Raw genomic sequence first — 19,476 nt, 5'->3', positions numbered from 1 at the left:
CTTAAACACTACCTTATATGACCTCCATTAGAGTACATGCATAGCATCTTTTTTAGACCTCAGAGTCTCTCCTACCTAAAAATAAGCACAAAGTATCTTTTATTTGCTTCTTTTTCAAGCCATGGCCTTATCTCTGTTCTCTTTTCTGCTAAACCTCTCAAAAGTGTGGTCTGTACTTGCTGCTTACAGTTCCCCTCACCCTTCTCTTCATTCCTTAGCTTCCTCAGCAATATGCTTTCTGCTCCTATTCCTCCACAGACGATACTTTCTTGACAGCAACCCATGATATCCTAAAAAGAAAAGACCACAACTCTATGTACTGGAGCTGCAACAAAGTTATGATCTCTAAATTCAGCTGCCTAGAAACCCTTCTAAGTGTCCCTAATCAGCTGCCTACTATCTTCCTCTCCAGGTTCAAGGAGATGACCTTGCTCCTAGTTCTCTTTGAATGACAAAAACATCAAGTCAAAAACCTCACAATCTCCTTTCCACCCAGTCCCCTTCACAAAATTACCTTTCCTTCCGCCTTCTCTTGAGTTTCAATGTCAGTGTCTCCCTTCTGCCAATAAATGTATTCTTCCACCTGTGCTAAGGAGCCAAGTTCCTCCCTCCTCCTTAGAGATTCGGCTCCATCCATCATCATCCCCTCTTTCTCCTATACCTTTGACCTCCAACTCCCCAACCCTGATCCCTTCCTAATGCTATAAAGTGCAGTAGCCTCTTAGTTTGTCTCCCCATCCATACAATACATCTTTCACACTGCAGTCAGAATGATGTTATTTAAACACAAATCTGATCATGTTACATTTCCTTAGGTTGCTTCCCACCATATAGCAGCAGCTCATATAATACATTCGCCATAAACTCCTAAAAGTTATCAAAACGGCCAGAAGACTTGGCCTTATTAGCCTAGGACTTCTGCCCTCCCCATCTATATTTGCCTTGAGGAATAGTGTGGGGAGAGGGGAAACGTGATTGCTTTCTCTGTCAGTTAGCTACAAGGTTTTGAGTCATTACTGTGCAGTCAATCACTGAGTGTGGGGACAAACAATAGACTTCTGGGCAAGAGGATAGCAGGCTACAAGAAAATAGGATTTCTCTCTGCTTTTTCAACCTCTATTATACTAGAGGCCCCCTCAAGTCAAGTTCATGAAAATTTCTTAGCACCTACTAAGTATTGTGTCAGGTATGATAAAAAAATTTATAGAGAACTTGCTGGTCTGGATCCTGGTATTAAGAAACTTGTGTATGTGTGTGTGTCCAACTTATGAAGTATCTTTGTGCCAGGCACTATCCTCGGTTATTTACACCCATATTGTCATTTAGTCCTATATTATTGCCACCTTTTTGTAGATGAGGAAACTGAGCCTTGCTAAAGGGTCACAGAAGAAGATTGTGGAACACACAGTTTGCAAATCCAAGTATGCCATCTGCAAAGCCCCTTCTTTTACTTTTATGGCTCTTCTTGCAACCCATTTGGGAAGATAGAGCTGATGATCCTGATATGAAGGGAGCACACTGGAGCAGTGTATGATCAGGTGGTAATTTGTGATACAAGTAAAGACAAAATGATGTGATACAAAGAGTCTAGGATTCATGTTCAGTAAATTATGGAGCCAGTTTTGATTCTGTCACTAATTAGGCATGTGCCCTTAAATATATTACCCTCTACAGGTGTCAGTCTTTTTTTTTTTAATAAAGAGGCTGAAGAAATGCAAATGGTTTTTAAGCAAATAGAAAGTCACTATCTGAGTCATAAAATGCAAATGAGCCAAACAAATATAATTTTCATTTTCACCAGGAAAATGCAAATCAAAACTACAGTGAGATACCATTTCACAACCACTAGGATTGCTACAATAAAGAAGATGGACAATAAAAGTGGTAGTGAAGATATGAACTGGAACCCCCACATTGTTGGTGGGAATGTAAACTGGCACAGGCTCTTTGAAAAAGTGTTTGGCAGTTTGTTGACCATGGTTGACCATAGATGTACCATATAACTCAGAAATTCTATTCCTAGGTATACACCCATGAGAAATGAAAACACATGTTTACAGAAAAACTTGTACACAAATGTTCATAGCAACATTATTCATAATAGTCCCAAAATTGAAAGAACCCAACTGTCCATCAACTGATTAATGGATAAACAAAATTGGTACATTCCATACAATGGAATACTATTTAGTTATAAAAAGAAATGCAGTATTCACACATCCTAAAATATGGATGAACCTTCAAAACATTGTTACATGAAAGAAGCCAGTCATAAAATACCACATATTCTATGATTCTGTTTATATGAAGTGTTCAAAATAGGAAAATACATAGGGATGAATTAGATTATGGTGTCACCAGAGGCTAGGAGGAGAAGGTAATGAGGATTTATTGCTTAAAGGTTTCAGAGTTTTTGTTTGGGGTGATGAAAAATTTCGGAAATAGATAGTGATGATGGTTCTATACATTGTAACTATAATTGTTGTTGTTTAGGTTAGTCGGACATGACTTAGCAGCTGAACAATAACAAAACTTGTTCAGTTGGTAAGTTGCATCTGACCTTTTGTGACCCCATGGACTGCAGCACACCAGGCATCCTTGTTCTTCAGTGTCACCCAGAATTTGCTGAAATTCATGTCCATTGAGTCACTGATGCCATCCAACCATCTCATCCTCTGTCATCCCCTTCTCCTCCTGCCCTCTATCTTTCTCAGAATCAGGGTCTTTTCCAATGAGTTGGCTGTTCATGTCAGGTGACCAAAGTATTGGAGCTTCAGCATCAGTCCTTCTAATGAATATTCAGCATTGCTTTCCTTTAGGATTGACTGGTTTCATCTCCTTGCTGTCCAATGGACTCTCAGGTGTCTGTCAAGTATCATAACTCTAAAGCATCAATTCTGTGGCACTCAGACTTCTTTATGGTCCAACTCTCAAATTCGTACATGACTACTGGAAAAACCAGAGCTTTGACTATATGGACCTCTGCTGGCAAAGTGACATCTCTGCTTTTTAATACTGTGTCTAGGTTTGTCATAGCTTTTCTTCCAAGAAGCAAGCATCTTTTAATTTTGTGTCTGTAGTCACCATCCACAGTGATTTTGGAGCCTCCCCAAAATAAAATCTGTTACTGTTTCCACTTTTTCCCTATTTATCTGCCATGAAGTGATAGAACCAGATGCCATGATTTTTGTTTTTTGAATGTTGAGTTTTAAGCCAGCTTTTTCACTCTCCTCTTTCACCCTCATCAAGAGACTCTTTAGTTCCTTTTTGCTTTCTGCCATTAGAGTGGTATCATCTGCATATCTGAGGTTGCTGATATTTCTCCCGGCCATCTTGATTCCAGCTTGTAATTCATCCAGCTCGGCATTTTGCATGATGTACTCTGCATATAAATTAAATAAGCAAGGTGACAATATACAGCCTTGAAGTACTGCTTTTCGAATTTTGAACCAGTCCATTGTTTCATGTCCAGTTCTAACTGTTGCTTCTTGACCTGCATACAGGTTTCTTGGGAGGCAGGTAGGGTGGTCTGGTATTCCCATCCCTTTAAGAATTTTTCACAGTTTGTTGTGATCCACACAATCAAAGGCTTTAGCTTAGTCAATGAAGCAGAAGTAGATGTTTTTCTGGTATTCCCTTGCTTTTTCTATGAGTCAATGGATGTTGGCAATTTTATCACTGGTTTCTCTGCCCTTTCTAAAAATCCAGCTTGTACATCTGGAAATTCTTGGTTCACGTACTGTTGAAGCTAACTTGAAGGATTTTTAGCATTACCTTGAGTGACTATAATTAATGCCCCAGAATTATACACTTTAAAATGGTTAAAATGGCAAAAAACATGTTTTCTTTAAAAGAAAAAAGGCCAAATTAAGCAATATTTAAAAAAAAAGATTTCTAGGAAGCCAGTACTAGATTGCTTGTTATTGTTGTTTAGTTGCTATTGTTGTTTATTGCTAAGTCGTATCTGACTCTTTTATGAGACCCCATGGACAGAGGGTAGGTCTTAGTAAAACATGAGGGAGGTTTATCTACAGAGACAGACCAGAGAGTACCTTATCTGGAACAGTCTGGAGCTGAGGGCTAGAGACAAATGAAGTTTCATAACATCTCACATGAACTAATTCAGTGATTCATGTTAAGAATCACTAGGCGACTTAAATATACAGATCAGTGATTCTCAAAGAGTAGTCTAAAGATTCTTGGGGGTTCATGAGGTCCTTTGTTTTGTAATTACAGATCTAGGAGAGGCCAGATTTACTCCCTATACTTCAGGCAAAATAACATATATTAATAGTTAACAGACTGAATGCAGAAGCAGATATAAGAATCCAGCTGTCTTCTATTAAGGCAGACATCAGAGAGGTTGGGGAAAATGTAAAATATTACCACTCACTAAGTTTTTGAGAATAATTTTTTCATAAAAATGTAATTTATGTTAATGGTTTGTTATTATTTTAAATGAAATAATAGATAATTAAAATTTATGAATTTTAATTTCTAATATGTTAAATACAAATAACTATAACCCACATAAATAAAGCTCTTTGAGATCCTCCATAGTTTTTAAATTTGTAAGGACTCCTCAGATCAAAAATTTTGAGAAACATTGATATAGATAACCAAGTCTTTCAGTTGGAAATTCTGATTTAGGAAATCCTATAGAGCCTAGAGTCTGTATTCTTAGACAATTATACCAGGTGCTTACCAGAGAAGTTTGGTTAACACTGAACCAAAATAAAGGTGTTTAGATATTGGGGATTTTTATGATGGGCTGTGGTGAATGCAAGATAGAATCAAGATTAAATGTATAAAAAGATATCAAGTAGGGAAATGTTGGTCTGTTTGAGGTCGATAAGACTATATTTATAGTGGAGTCATTTGATGACCCAATTTTCATAGCTTTATCTAGAAATGTTGGCAGTCCAGAAGCAGAAGCAGAGAAAGTGGGCACTTTAAGCTGAGTTGGATGGGGCTTTGGGTGTGGACTCTTCAAGTACATTTGTCTTAGTTATATGCATGATGTTCAGATTGTACATTGAAGAGGCTGTACCCTGAGTTTATATTGGAGGAGAGTTGAGGAATTTATTGGGTGTGAGTATAATAGCTTAAGGTGGGAGCCTGGAGAAACCTATAGAATATAGTGTTAGGTGGTTAGGATGGTATAATGGATTTTGGAAAGTTGGAGCATTTACAACTGGTATGATGACACAGGGAGATTGAAAACAGACAGGGCAAACATGCATCTGCCACCACAGGTTTATTAGGAGTCTCAGTATGTAGCATGTTAAAGAGGACTGGGATGGGGCTCACAGTGGACAACTATAAGGAATAGAAATGAAGATGAAGGGTTCTGGATATGTGGGACCCAGGTGATACCATTTATTCATGATATGGTCATGGGAACCTGTAGAAGGGAGGCTTCTGGGACCTCAGAATGCACTGCTAAAATATAACTAAAATAGAAGTTGGGTGAGGGCTGACAGATTCTGCTGGTTTGCTTCATACCAGGTGCATTAGATGGTGGAGTTTCCAAGTGGGTGCTCCCATTTTGTGTTCTTAGTAGGGTGCCAGCATTTGCACAGCATGGCTGTCTCATATACCTTACTTTTATGGTATTTGTCCTTTGTAAAATCCCAGCAGAATCATACATAGAGGGGATGGAGTGATACATATGTTCATTCAGAAATATGTCTTCAAATTAATACTACTGATAACAAATAATGAACTAAAGATAATAGCAATAGCTACCATTTATTGAACACTTACTATGCACCAGGAATTGTGCATAGTAAGCACTTTACACTTTCCATATATGGTCTTATTTAATCTTCACAGCAATTGCCCTTGAGCTTTTTTGTTGTTCAGTTGCTCAGTCCTGTCCAACTCTTTGTGACCCCATGGACTTCAGCACGCCAGGCTCCCCTGTCCTTCACTACCATCTAGGAGTTTGCTCAGATTCATGTCCATTGAGTTGGTGATGCTCTTATTTATCACAGCAACTGCCCTTGAGGTAGGTTCTATGATTATTTTCGTCTTACAGCTGAAGACCTTGTGGCTTATTACAATTTAGCAATATCATGTTCTTGTAGTTTTTTTTTTTATCATGCCTGACTCCTTCCTGACTCTGGGCTTCTACATATTCCTGTTCTCTCTGCCTGGAAAGCTATTCCTGCCCTCAACTAAGTTAACTCCTACTCATCCTTCAGAGCTCACCCTAAATATCATTTTTCAAGAAGCCTTCCCCCAACCCCGTTAATAAGTTGTCTGCCTTGGTATATACTCTCATAGCACCTTGTATTCCTTCTTTACAGAACTTATTACAATTTGTAGGTTTAACTTGTTTACATTTGTCTTATCGACTAGACCATGTGAGGAGGAGCATAACTACATCTGTCTTATTTACTGTAATGTTTCTGAAGATGTAAAAGTTCTTAATAAATACCAGTTGAATTAATGAATTTATTCAGGGTCAAAGAGGAAGTAAGGGAATCTGGATATAAAACAAGGTTGGTCTGACTTCAGGACCTGCAGAACAAGTTATTGTGTGTCTTTTGCTACATTGCCAATGATAAGGAACAGAGTTGACCCCATACTTCATCTGGGAATTGGAAAGAGATGTAGAGGGGCAATAGCTTGTGCTGGGTTGGAAGAGTGGAAAGAGACTATGAGGGTCAAGGAGAGAGTTGGCTCTGCAATTAACACCAGAGCCCTTGTGTAGAGGCCTATTAGAAAAGTCTTCCATTTTCTGTTTTGAGAACAGAAGGAGTTCTAGGAATGACAATCTAAATTATGTTCTGTTCCTCCTGCTAAACAAGTAAGTTGCTTAGATGACTGACCATGAATGTGTGTTTCCAAAACACAGTGTCTTTCCTCACTCGTCCCTTTTCCCCTAACCTTCCACATTCCTCCTCAACAGCTCCCTGTTCACGAAGTGCTGGGGAAAGGCAGTGTAGCTCCAGCTACTCCAGAGAGAAGGAAAGCAGCAGTCCCCAAAGATCAGTTGAAGAGTCAGGAGGAGGAAGGTGAAGCCTGTGCTCTAGGCAACTTGGACAAAGCCTGTGTCACTTGCGGTCCCACTAGAGCCTGGAACCTGAATTGGATTTCTATGTAGCCAGGGATGCAGTGGCAGAGCACTACAGTGACCTGAAGGTAATATAAACTTGGGTTATTTTATTATTTTAAGCCTTTGATTAAATTCCTTTGAAGAGGGAGTTACCTCTGATGGCTCTGATAAGCTCCTTGTGTCTGGACCTGGTGGGTTCAGTCTCTCATTGTTTCTTAACCATGAACAACATTTGGCTGTAGCAGTCGAGGTGAAAAGAGGGCTGCACAGGGAGGGGCAAGAGTCTTGTTGCCATCAGAAATGTTGTCAGGGCTGGTCCTGGGTTGAACTTTGTTCAGAGCCACTGGGCAGTGAAGCCCGCCCAGCTCCTCCCTCCCCTCACTCCCACCTCTCTGTCGCCAAACTTAAGTGTAGTGGTTCCTAACATTTGCGAGGAAACTTTGAGAACTAATGGAAGATTAAATGTATGTACACATAAAAATTTGCATACTATTCTGGAAGTTCAGGCCCAAAGGGCCTTCTGTGGACCTTTAAGGACCTTGTGAACTCCAAGTTTGGAACCTCTGGTGTACCGTCTTTTTCTTGGTCTGGAATAGCAGTTGTGTATAGAAGTTGTAGCATTCCTAGGTCTTATAACACTCTTTCTTGAAACATTACAGGTGCTTATGAGAAATCTGGGGGTCCCATGGAATATGTAGTTCATAAATAATGCCACCACATTCTGTCACTTGTATCTAACATTCACCTTGTTCCATGCAAATGATAAAATATCCTTGTCAAAAGTTTGTCTAGCCTCAGCTTAAGCACTTCCAATGACAGGGAATTCACTATCTTTCCTAAGATAGAGTCTAGTTTGTCACCCTGCATATTTAAGTGTACTGGAAACTTAATAGTTCAGATGATTGTTATATAATGCATTTGCTCTCTCTAGCCCGGCATTTGCATCATATACCTCTTTGCTAAAAGTTTCTGTGTCTTTGTCCATTCACTCATTTACTCATTCATTCTTTCAACCAACCATTTGTTTATTCAACAAACATTTCCTACATGTTTGTTTTGTTCCAGGAACACCCTAAACACTGGGAGGGGATGAAAAGAAATCATCTCTGTGCATGTTTCATCCAAAACCAGAGGTCCAGAGCTTATGACTCTACAATCCCCTCTAGGTTGGCACAAAATCCATTACTTTAACACTTAGGGGATATGGTGTCTTTAGCTGCCGATTGATCTAGTGGTACTAGGTCATCCATCTTATACTTTCATTTCCAGAATTTATCTTTTCCCTCTTTCTGACCAGGAGAACAGATGCCTGTTGACATTTTCTAGCAACGTGCCCTATTCATTGTTATTCCTAAAGTTCCAAGAATGCCTCCCATATGACCTCCTTCTGCATCTTGGGATCCTTCTGTTCTTTTGCCCTCTACTTCCACACAGAGGAAAAAGGTAAGTCCTGACCCTAGGATTTGGAATATTTTCCTTTTCATTACATTGGCATTTTCCTTGTAAATCCCACCCTGTAGTATGGTGCTTGTGGCCTTGCCAGGCCCATGTCAAGTGCCTTGCTAGAGTAATACTCACTCTACTCACAGGGAAGTGCCTGCTTCCTATTGGTTAAAACAGATCTCACTTATCTCACAAGCCCTCAGAAGTTGGGGCTATGTATCTAGGTAGCTGACCATAGAGAATATAGGTAAAATTTTGGCTTTAAAATAAAGGTGTGATGCACATTAAAAATGTGATAAAAAATGTCACACAGCTGATTTTTACCCTCTCCCAGAGACCTCTAGAGGTGGTGTTTCTTCCCTGTAGCCCAACACAGACATTGCCATCAGCCTCTTGGCTCTCCAAACCCTCCTGTTGGTTCTTCAAAGCGGGGCATTACCCCTTTTAGGAAACTTCCCCTACTTACCCTAGCCCTGTGAGATCTCTGCCTTGTTGGTTCCATTGGCAAGCACTCTAGTCTGTAATCACATACATGGTGCAACTTAGCACTTTCTATCATACAGCCTTATTTGCTCTTTCATATATGTATTCTCTTTCGAGTACTTAGATTTGAATGAACTTCTGTAGAGTTTATGGTTTTGACTTGAAGTGAGCTGCTATCTAAACTATTTGTTTCACCAATCAGTTGGGAAAATAGTAGATGTCACTGAGGAGCATCAGGAGAAACTATCCTAACTCCAAACCTGCTACCACCAGTACTTCATGGTGCCAGGGTGCCAATGAGACTTTTATTCCTTCGGTTCTTGTGTCCAGACAGCATTTACTTTGAAAATGCAAATAGCCCTATACTCCCACCTCAGTAATTATCAGTAAAGGGGTCAGGGATTTTAAAGCAAGATATCTAAGAGGCTGTTCTGAAGAAGGGAGAGCTCCAGGAATACCTTCCCCACTTCAACTACAGCTACTCTTCTTTTATGGACTGAAGTTATCCTAAAACTTCATGTATAAGTCATTCAGATACAAAAAGAATTCTTTCTGAAAATTATTCTTTTAGAGTACTCGGTTTCAAACTTTGTTGTGCACAGGAATCCTCTGGAAGGCTGTTAACATGCAGATAGCTGGGCCTCACCCCCAGAGATTCTGACTTGGCAGGTCTGGGGTTGCTGCTGCTGCTGCTGCTAAGTCACTTCAGTCATGGCTGACTCTGTGCGACCCCATAGACGGCAGCCCACCAGGCTCCGCTGTCCCTGGGATTCTCCAGGCAAGAACACTGAAGTGGGTTGCCATTTCCTTCTCCAGTGCATAAAAGTGAAAGTGAAGTTGCTCAGTCGTGTCCGACTCTTCGGGACCCCATGGACTGCAGCCTACCAGGCTCCTCCATCCATGGGATTTTCCAAGCAAGAGTACTGGAGTGGGTTGCCATTGCCTTCTCTGAGGTCTAGGGTAGGACCTGATAATTTCCATTTCTCACAAGGACCCAGATGATATTGCTGGTGAAAAGACCATATACTCTAAGAACTGTTGCTTTAGGAAAATGTGTTAACAGGTTCCCAGAACTCTCTAGGAGAAACACTGGAGGAGGATAGGGGTAGGGGTTTAGGGAGAGAGTGGGAGAACAACTCTGGAAGGGAAGGTTGACTGGTTCAAAAGATCATTGATTGCTGTTTATTTCAAATTACCTCATCTTCATATGTTAAGTAAGAAGCCACCAATTAGGGTTTCTGACCTTTGGGCTTTGGGCCCTAACCTAATTCCAAAGGAGGGTTTCTCTATGCTTAGTCCTAAGCACAAATGGGAGCTTCCATAAGAGCTAATGGTCCAGGCCTTTCTGAAGCTTTGATTCACCACTAAATGTAAAGTCACAGAACCAGAAAGAACTTCAGATGGGGCTCCTAGATAATGCTAGTATTGTAGATAGTGAGTCACCTAGGCTAGGCAGTGTGATGCCAACATTAAGAAATTCTAATGAGTAGCAAAAGAAGCCAACAAACCTTCTAATCTTACTAAGTGTACAAATCAATAGAGTTAGACAGTGGTTACAATATAAAGACAATTTTATTGCCAATAAAAGCCTTTGATAACTCATTTATCCTGTTTCAGTAGGACCTTATTCTTTCTGATGAAAATCCAGTCATAGCATCTCTCATTAAAAATAAAATTATTTTGAAATAAATAAATATATAAAATAAATAGCATATACATTTCATAAATAGTTTGTCTTTATGCACAGTATCCATGCTTACATTTTAATGTCATTTTCTTACAACCTACCCCATCTCCCACTTTCAACGTCAGGAAAACTGCATGTCAGGACAGATGATAAATCTGCAGAGCCAATACAGGAATGGCTTGCAGTAGGGCTGGAGCCCCAAGGATTTTCTTAATGAGACTTCTCCAAAGCTCTGTAGGTAGCATCTATGGCAGATTCCTTGGTCTTTCATTTACCCACTTTAAGGTATTTGGGTAGATTGTGGGGCAAGACACCTCTGGCCCTTGGTAGGGGGCCCCATTCTTTCTTGTGCCACCTCAGGGGAAAGAACATGAGTAAAGAAAAAAGTATATACAAGATTCCCTCTAGACCTCCCCATCCCCCCACACCCCTCCCCAAAATAACCCAACCTTGATATATACTTTTGAACAATGAAGGAACAGCTGGGTCGAGTTGAACAGTAAGTGCTTCTTTGTTATCTAAATTGATAGGAAAGAGGATTGAAAAGCTATGAGTATAGTGCTTCCAGGGACAACTGTGGCCGCAGAGTATATGGGTCACAGAGGTCACACTAGGGGTCTGTTACCTATAGCGGAAGAGGTCTCTGGACATGGTGGGCAACTTAGAAGGATCTACTGGCCTGGGTAAAAAGTGGGTGAATTTCTGGTGTCGTTTAGTCCGGTATCCCTCCCGGGGTGAGCCGTCTTTATTCAGGGCCACATAATACTGTCTCTCCGAGTCCGAGTGTTTGTACAAGGTGGAGGCATAGGTGTTGTACCAGTTTTCTTCAAACTGTTCCCGGAAAACACATTCACGTGTGAGTTTCTTCTGTGAGGGTGAGAAAATAAAGCAGAGCCCATTATATGACTATTTCTCCCATCCCAGCTTGCTGGTGGAGAAACTAAAATAATAAATAGCACATTTATATTAGAAAATTTCAGGCCTATCTCCCGGTATTACTGAGGCATCTTCTTCCCAAATACTATGAAACAGTCTTGTTTGTATTGCTTTCACCCTCTTTCATGAGCCATGCAAAAATGTTTCAGGTGAGATCTTTTCTGAAAGCAAGAGACTGGAAGAGATGGGCTCACCTGGCACTCTGAGCCTGAGAATTTCTGCCTCCCAATGCCAACTGACACCTCTGAGCTTTCTCCCTATTTAGGGCTAAAGATGTTCAAATCCATTGAGATTGCCGTCAACCACATCAACTGACAGGCAAAGGCCTCAGATCTATATAAAGCTCCATGGGAGGCGAGCTGTGATCTCTCCTAATGAAGGGTCTCAGGGCCTGTCAGTTGGAAAGCTCAGGAAAAAAATCTCCTTGAGAAGTTCCTCCAATCTGGCTACTTCAAGCTGGCAGCTCCTGGGTCTCTTGCCTCTATCCCTTCTCACACTTGATTCAGCCACAATACTACTTGCTGGGGTTGCCGATACTGAGTGCTGGGGACAGGCCTATCTCTTAGGTGTCAGAGAAGAATGTGCTCTGATTTCATGGGATGCAGGCAGCCAAAAAGTATGCTCTGTGACTCAAAAGCCAAAGCCAGGAGTTGGGATCCCCCAGAAGGGTTAAGATCAGCAAAGTCACTCACCATTCCCCAGCTCTGGGCTGGATTCCAGAATAGAGAACATGTGCTGCAGCCAATCCAGTCCTAGCTGGGGACTTAGGGCTGTCACCAGACCCTGGAATCCTCACTCTTCATTTGTTTGTTTGCTTCATTTGGCCTTTGGGATTCAGCTGAAGCAATTTGGACATCAAAGACTTTGTTCTTTATTTCAGAATCCTCAATCTCAAGGCCAGCTCTCACTGCCTATTTTTGTGCCAGCTAGTTGGCTACTCCTCTGAGTACCCATCACAAGTCAGATATACTCCTTGGGAGGGTTAATGCTTCAAACCCTTACCATCTACTGACAAACCAGTACAGCTTCCTATTATTATCAGATGAGCTGACACTCTAACGGAGAAGGCAGAAGCAAATATACCACAGAAAAGCTTCTGTTTTCATGGGGACTGAATGAGTGAGAGTGTTATGTAGCAAGTGTCTGGGCAGTCAAGAATTGACTAGAAGACACTAATCCTTTAAAGTTGACAAAAGTGCTTTTAAATGCTAGATAAATGTTTTGCCTTACATTATCCAAACACTGGTGGTAATAGCTTCTGAGAGAAAAACAAACAAACAAACAAACAACTTACCGACCCATAGAGTTCTCCTCGCTCGTTCATTCCTAAATACAGGCCAGAGTCCACTCCCCGGATGCTGATCAGCCCTACAGCCAGGCTGATAAACTCCAGAATTCCTAGAGCAAAACAGTGAATGCCATTTCCATCACTGATATCAAGCTAACAGAAAGCTGTCCGGGTGACATGAGCTGGTCTTTTATCCCCAACTGAAGGCCAGCACCATGTGCCTTTGGTGAATTACCTGATGAAACCATCTTTTGCAGCAAGGACGGAACCTCAGAGAAGAAACTGAGTCTCTCTGGGCCTCAGTCAGTCCATATGTAAAATGGGGGACAATCTCTGCCTCTACTCAACACTCTTAGGCATATAATAAGGAAGAGACTGTGAGAAGACTTTGGCTACAAAAGCTTCATAATTTCAAGGTACTGTTAAACGCCACCATTTCAAGAAATAGGAGGGCAGCTTTTGAAATGAAACAATGTGGCCAAGTTTCTGTATCTTCCCAAAGTCACTTTCTGATTCCCCAGAGCTCACAGCATTACCTTGCTGTCCTCTAGGCTGAACTTGTTTTGTACCCTCTTAGCTCCCATGTCCCTAAAGCCACATGAGGCTGTCAACTGCCTGTAGCTGACTCTAACAAAGGCCACACAGGCCACTCACTAAATTTGTTCCTCTGTCCTATGGCAGGAAGCAAAACTTGGCCTGGTGAGAGCTTTCTCCTCAAAAGTACTTTTGGCCAGTGCAGCTGCAGGCCGACAAGCCTGTCATTTTCCCCTTCTCTCTTGTGGATTTTAAATCTATCTATGGCAAAGAGTTGGCAGGTAGTATTAGACTTGATACTGATTTGAGATGTTGCAACTTTAAGGGGAAGAGGAAGATATTCAGAAATGTTCCTCTAGTTGACAAAGTTAGAGGTGAGGATTTGAAAACGTTTTCATTTACCCAGCAGTAGCAGGGGGGAAAAAAGACATTGAGTACTAAGAGGGAAAAAGGAACCAGAACTGAAATCCTGGGGATACTAATGACTTCACAATTTTGTTCTAACGTAACACATCTATTATATGGATACAGATGCAATGGTCAACTAGATTTCTTTTTGATATTCTCTAATCATGATTTTCAACATATAGGTTAAAACTTGATACAACTGACTCCAGAGGCATCCAAAAGTATGAAATGAGCTCATATCTGGCTGTCTTTCTTATCCAAAAATGTAATTCTTAAGGGTAGTAATATTCTATGAAATCTACACAGGGAGTAGGACTGATTCCTTAAAGATCTCCTTAAAAAAATTAAGTGGTCAATTTTGAAATCAGGTTCAAGAGTCCAGCGGGAAGTCTTCTGAAAAGCCCCAGTGATTCGGGCCAGTGGGTGGGTATTCAGGTATGGAAGCTTTTAGGGCACATACAGACCTTTTCAAAGAATGTAACTCTCTTCTGCTCCCACTGTACAGAACACTCAAAGCATAGCCTCTGGCCTCTAGCATTGACATCCTCCAAGTTTTATTCTCAGTCTGGTGGTTACTAACTCTCATAGCACATACACACACAAGAGTTTTGGAAAAGGAGATTGACACAAGATTGTAGGAGGGGAGGGGAAAATTACCTGGTGCCAAGTAGGGGTTAAGCAGATACTGATTTAGTGGGCCAAGACTTTTAGTTACACTGAACAGGGTTCTGATTTTGGTTCTGCCCTGTTTAACATTTTAATAAATGACTTATAAGAGGACATGGGGACTGTTTACCCTAGTTCCAGAAGACATACAGCTGAGAGGGTAACAATAAAAATCCAGAGATTTTAAGAGAATGGAAAAATGGGCTGACTCAAACAAAATAAGCTTTGATTAGAATAAATGTAAAGTCCTGCACTTTGGTCCAGAAACCAGTTAACCAAGATGTTTTGTGTTTGGAGTTGTGTTGAGGGAGGGTGAGCCTCAAGTATTAATCATGAATTTATCTATTTCTTTCTTTTTATTTCCATACTCCTCCTCCCTCCAGGAAGCTATGTATATTTTCTTGAAAACATTGGACTGTTGGACTACTCTTGTATTCCTGTGCATTTTTATTAACTATATCTTGGGATGGGGAGATGTGGCTTAGCAAAACATACACAACAGCAGCTTATGGAATCTGATTGAACAAGGTAAGCTCAGTATGGCTGAGTCACGAGATTTTAAAAAGATAATGTTAAGTTAGTCATGTAAAAATTAAAAATTACTAAAAAGCCAATAAACAAATAGAAAAAAGGAAATAAAAATTAATATGATTTAAGACTGTATTGATTGAGATCTAGTAACTGGCATAAGGGCAGGGGTTGCCCCATTCTACTCTGCCTCAGATCACAGTAAGAATGCAGTTTTGAATTCTACTGTGTTTAAAGAGGGCCACAGAAAGCCAGAAGGGTGTTCAAAGGAGAGTGGCCAGTATGGCCAGGAAATGAGAAGTCAGGTCATGATTCAGTTCTGGGTGATAAACATTGAGGGATACCAACCTGCTGGAGCCTTCAGTTCTTTGCTTTGCTTAGGCAGTTTACTTCTGAGCTTTGAGTCTTGGTTCCCTCATTCTCTAAGTATCTCATGTCTCTGACCACCCTGAGCTCATTAAGTAGCAGAGGGCAGCTTGTGATCTCACCATCCAAGACCTGGTGTGAGAACAAATCATGAAACCCAAGAGGTGTGGCCTTTGAGTCACCACGGTTTTTCTCCAACTCTGTTAACCCTGGTGCCAAAGGACAGATCATACAGGAAGTCACTTGGGTTGTGTCCAGTAACCAGGGGTCTCTAACAGTTGGAATCATCCCTGCCCAGCTGTCTTTGGGCATCATTTCCCTTTGCCAACTTTCCTATTAGCTGGATTCAAACTGTGGGAACCCAGTGGCACATGATGATGGAACAGATATTCCTAAACCTTCTCTTGAATTCCAGCCAGCATGAAGGGAGAGAGAAAATAAGCCAGTTTCACATTTTCCCAACTACAGCTGGAGAGGGGTGTTAACAGCAAAATGTTGAAGCGAAGTATTAAGTAGACAAAGTTTGTCCTCAGTGCTTTCACCCCCTTCAAAGCCCAGGACCTCCCTCTACTCTGCTTCATCTTGACCTGCCCACCTCAGGCTCTGGCCTGTGTTTGATAATTTCCAGACTCTTCTTATACCTTCTCTCCCATGGCTTCATTCAAAATGAATCTGTTCTGGGTCCCACTGCTTTAGAACTTAGCTAGATGACTGGCTAATATGTCATTTAATCTAGTCCCATAACTCGCCTGAATGCCCTCAGCCATCCTTTCAGCCCTTCAGGGCCAAGGCAGTGCTGTTTTGGTACCTGGCCAAATAAGAACCAGATAGCTCAAAAACCAAAGCAGCTGCATGAGCCTGTTCCATCCCACCTGGCAAGAGGCCTCTCCTCCAATCTGGCTCCCAAGCTCTATTCTGCCAGCCCACAGGTGCCCCTCAGGAATGTCAGTATCCTTGTGAACCTCATGTAAACGCCACCAGCCAGGCAGAGACTGAAATACTCCTGGCTACTGATTGCAGAATGGGGGATGGGTGGAGAGGGGGAGCATAGGCTGTGCCAACAGGTTATTATTTGGAGTCGAGGCTGCTCTTGGGCTCAGCCTGACTCTTTCTGAATGCATGGATTCCAGGGTAATCCTTGGGGGCCCTGCTCTCCAATTACAACAAATAGCTATTTACTTTACATGGCCTTTGGAGACTACCTCTTCCCCCCAAGCAGAAATCTATAATATTTTATATCTTAAGTCTGGCCTATTTTACCCTGCTGGAATGTTGACTGCTAAAGCACTTATGGAATGTTAAAGTTTCGATTTATTGAATACCCTGGCTGATTAACTCAAATGTGGAGCGAGGAAAGAGTCAGCAAACTCAAACACCACCTCTTTCTTTGCCAAAAACTAAACTGAAGAAGAGTAAATGTGTGCTTGAAAGTTGGTAAGGGATGTTAGTTACAAAGAGACAGCTTTGACCACTTATCATTTCCTTTACAGGAAATACACGGATCTGCCAGGAAGCCAGGGAAGGAGGGAAGGGAAAAGGTGATGCAGAGGTGGTCTCTGTGAGTGAGTGAGTGAGTGTGTTTTAGGCAAAACCCAAAAATGAAGCAGTCAGTTAAACAGCAGTGAAAACACCCCTTCCTCCTGCCAGTTTTATTTCCTTTGGTTTCTCCTTAAACTTAACACCCTTAGCAGTTTGAGAGAGAAAAGAAATCAAGATGTGTCCTTAGGGAGGTAATTAAAGACCACTTATCCCAAGAGCCTATTATGATTTACGTTGACCTTGGAGGTTATTGGGCTCAGCTTAGGCACAGAGTCAGACAAACACTTGTAGCTGCTGGGAGTCAAAGTCATAGTTTCTCCACCTCTGTGCCCCCCCCTCACATTTCTCCATCATTTCAGGATTTTTCTTCTATAGCTCAGGAATGAGCTACCCCAATATCTTTAGGCCATTTCTGGGAGCTATGGGGGGGCTCTGAGGCCAGGGTGGGAGTCCCATTCCTTCTGAAGAGGAACAAAATGGGACTACAAAGTCACTGGCAATGGAAGGGAAAGGAGCCAAGTTAACCCTCCCTCTCCCCTCACCCCACCCCACCTTATCACCCTTTTGAGGACCTGCTGCAAGTTTATACAGACACCTGCACCCCTCCATTACTCCCACCCCACACACAACCTACTGTACTCCAGCTCTCCAAGTACATTTTTCTAAGATGACATAGACCTCATAAGGGTTCCTGCTTGCTCCGCAAGGAAGACCAGCCCTGGCCCAAGTTGTCTGCTAGACTTAGCCTTGCCCAGCTACAGGCCTCCGTCCCCCCCCCCCCCCCGCATCCACCCCCAACTTCTTACCGTGGTGCTCTTGGAGGCAGCTCTAGCAAGACATGGGGAATAGGAGGATGAGGCGGTTTAGGGGGAGTGGAGGAGGATTGGGGGGGTGGGGGAAGGGAAGGGTGTCAGACCTGCCAGTAGCAAAACTTCTCACTGGCTTAGGAACAGAAGGTATCTTTGGCCTATATGGTCCTTGGGGAGGAAATGAGGACATTGGGGGATGCTGGGACCCAAGGAAGGGTAGCTGTCACAGCACCTGAATAGTTTAGTAGAGGACAGGAAATTAAAAATAAAAACGGCCAAATTATTGAGGAGTGAACACATTTGCTTGGTAACACAATGATCTCTGTCCCAGATCAAGGTTTATATTAATTGTGTTCTGCATGTGAGACAGGCAGCTGTGCCCTTTGAACAGGCAGAGAAAATCCTTGATAGAGGTAAGGTGTTTTCTGCTCTGGGCCCAGGAGACACCTGTCTGGGGGGCTGGGAGTGGGCCCAGGATCGTTTCCTCACTGAGACAAGGAGTCCAGAGGTAGCTCCCAGGCAAAATGTGCCCCAGGGCTTATGCCCTTACACACTGGCCACTGGGAGGCTTTCCTAATTTCTCTAATACCCAGCTCCCGCCGTGCTGTCTGGGTTGGCCCCTAACCCAGGCAGAGCAACACAGAGGCAGGCAGGTGCCAAGGCTGTCGCGTCCCCATAGGCCAAAAGCCACTTGGGCGCGGGCCGTCCGCACACAGGGTCCAACAGCTGACGAAGGCTCCTACTACCGGTAATCTGCCGCGACAACCTTGCTGCCGTCGAGGCTCAGCCTCTCGCTGTAGCCACGTTCCCCGATCTCCTCGGTGGATGCTCCTACCGCCCCCCACCCGGCCACCCAGCTCCACCTGCTTTCCTTGAAAGGGGAAGCGCAGCGTCCAGGTCCTAGAACAATCCCTCTAGCTCCCGGAGGAGGTAGGGTGGGGTGGAGAAAGGAGAGGCCGCATCTCAAGGTGCCCCCGCCTCCTCCCGAGAGCATCCGAGGGTGCCAGGCGCCCCGACGCCACAGCCCTGCTTAAGTCCGCACCCTCACTTCCCGCCTGCCCGCGTCTTCAGCGGCCTCCCGCCTCGAGGAGCCCAGACAGCGCCGGGCGGGGCGGAAACGGCTGGTCCGCCGGCCCCAAGCCGCAGCCTCGAGCCGTCGGCTCCCCAGCGCGCCGTCCGTTCGCCTCCTGTCCCTCCCCCCCGCGTCCTCACCGAAGCGGCTGTGGTCGTGGCGGGTGCCGTGCACCGTGCCGTTGGGGAAGATCTCCAAGTGGAAGCCGGTGCGGCAGTACAGCTGGCGGCGTCGCAGGATCCCCTTCAGGTGGGCGAAGTCGGTGGGCGAGCCGCGCTGCAGTTTCCCCTCAATCTGGCCCAGACGCTCGTTCAGGAAACCCGGGGAATCAGCTAGAGGCACGTTCCCCAGAGACGAGGAGAAGCCGTGCAGATCCCAGTCCAAGGAGGCGAAGACCCCCCCCACCTCCGCCATGGCGGGGCGCGCGGGGCCGAGCCTGACCGCGGGGCGCGAACTGCCTCTCCCCGCCGCGGGCGCGGGCGACTCGGCGGCGCTCGCTCGCTCGCTCGCTCCGAACTCTGCGGAGCTGCTGTCGACGTCTGTTCGCGTCCAAGGAACTTCTCAGCGGCGGGGAGCGTGGGGCAGCGCGCTCCTGACCTTGCACTCAGTCAAAGTGCCGCTTCCCCTCCACATCCATCTCCCCAGGCCTCTCAT

At 43.5% G+C, this 19,476-nt stretch overlaps 1 protein-coding gene across 1 annotated transcript; it reads right to left on the bottom strand.

The window, feature by feature from the left end:
• Positions 1-11,111: 11,111 nt before the first annotated feature.
• On the bottom strand, positions 11,112-19,236 carry FGF16 (fibroblast growth factor 16). Its single transcript, XM_020878847.2, has 3 exons — positions 18,963-19,236; positions 12,907-13,010; positions 11,112-11,543 (listed from the first exon to the last, which is right to left on the bottom strand). The coding sequence occupies exons 1-3, from the start codon at positions 19,234-19,236 to the stop codon at positions 11,298-11,300; spliced, it is 624 nt and encodes a 207-aa protein (XP_020734506.1). The 3' UTR covers positions 11,112-11,297.
• Positions 19,237-19,476: the final 240 nt, after the last annotated feature.

Source organism: Odocoileus virginianus, chromosome X, assembly GCF_023699985.2.
Source record: "Odocoileus virginianus isolate 20LAN1187 ecotype Illinois chromosome X, Ovbor_1.2, whole genome shotgun sequence".
NCBI lineage: Eukaryota > Metazoa > Chordata > Mammalia > Artiodactyla > Cervidae > Odocoileus > Odocoileus virginianus.
The sequence above is the reverse complement of the archived record's forward strand: the minus strand, read 5'-3'. Positions and strand labels throughout refer to the sequence as shown.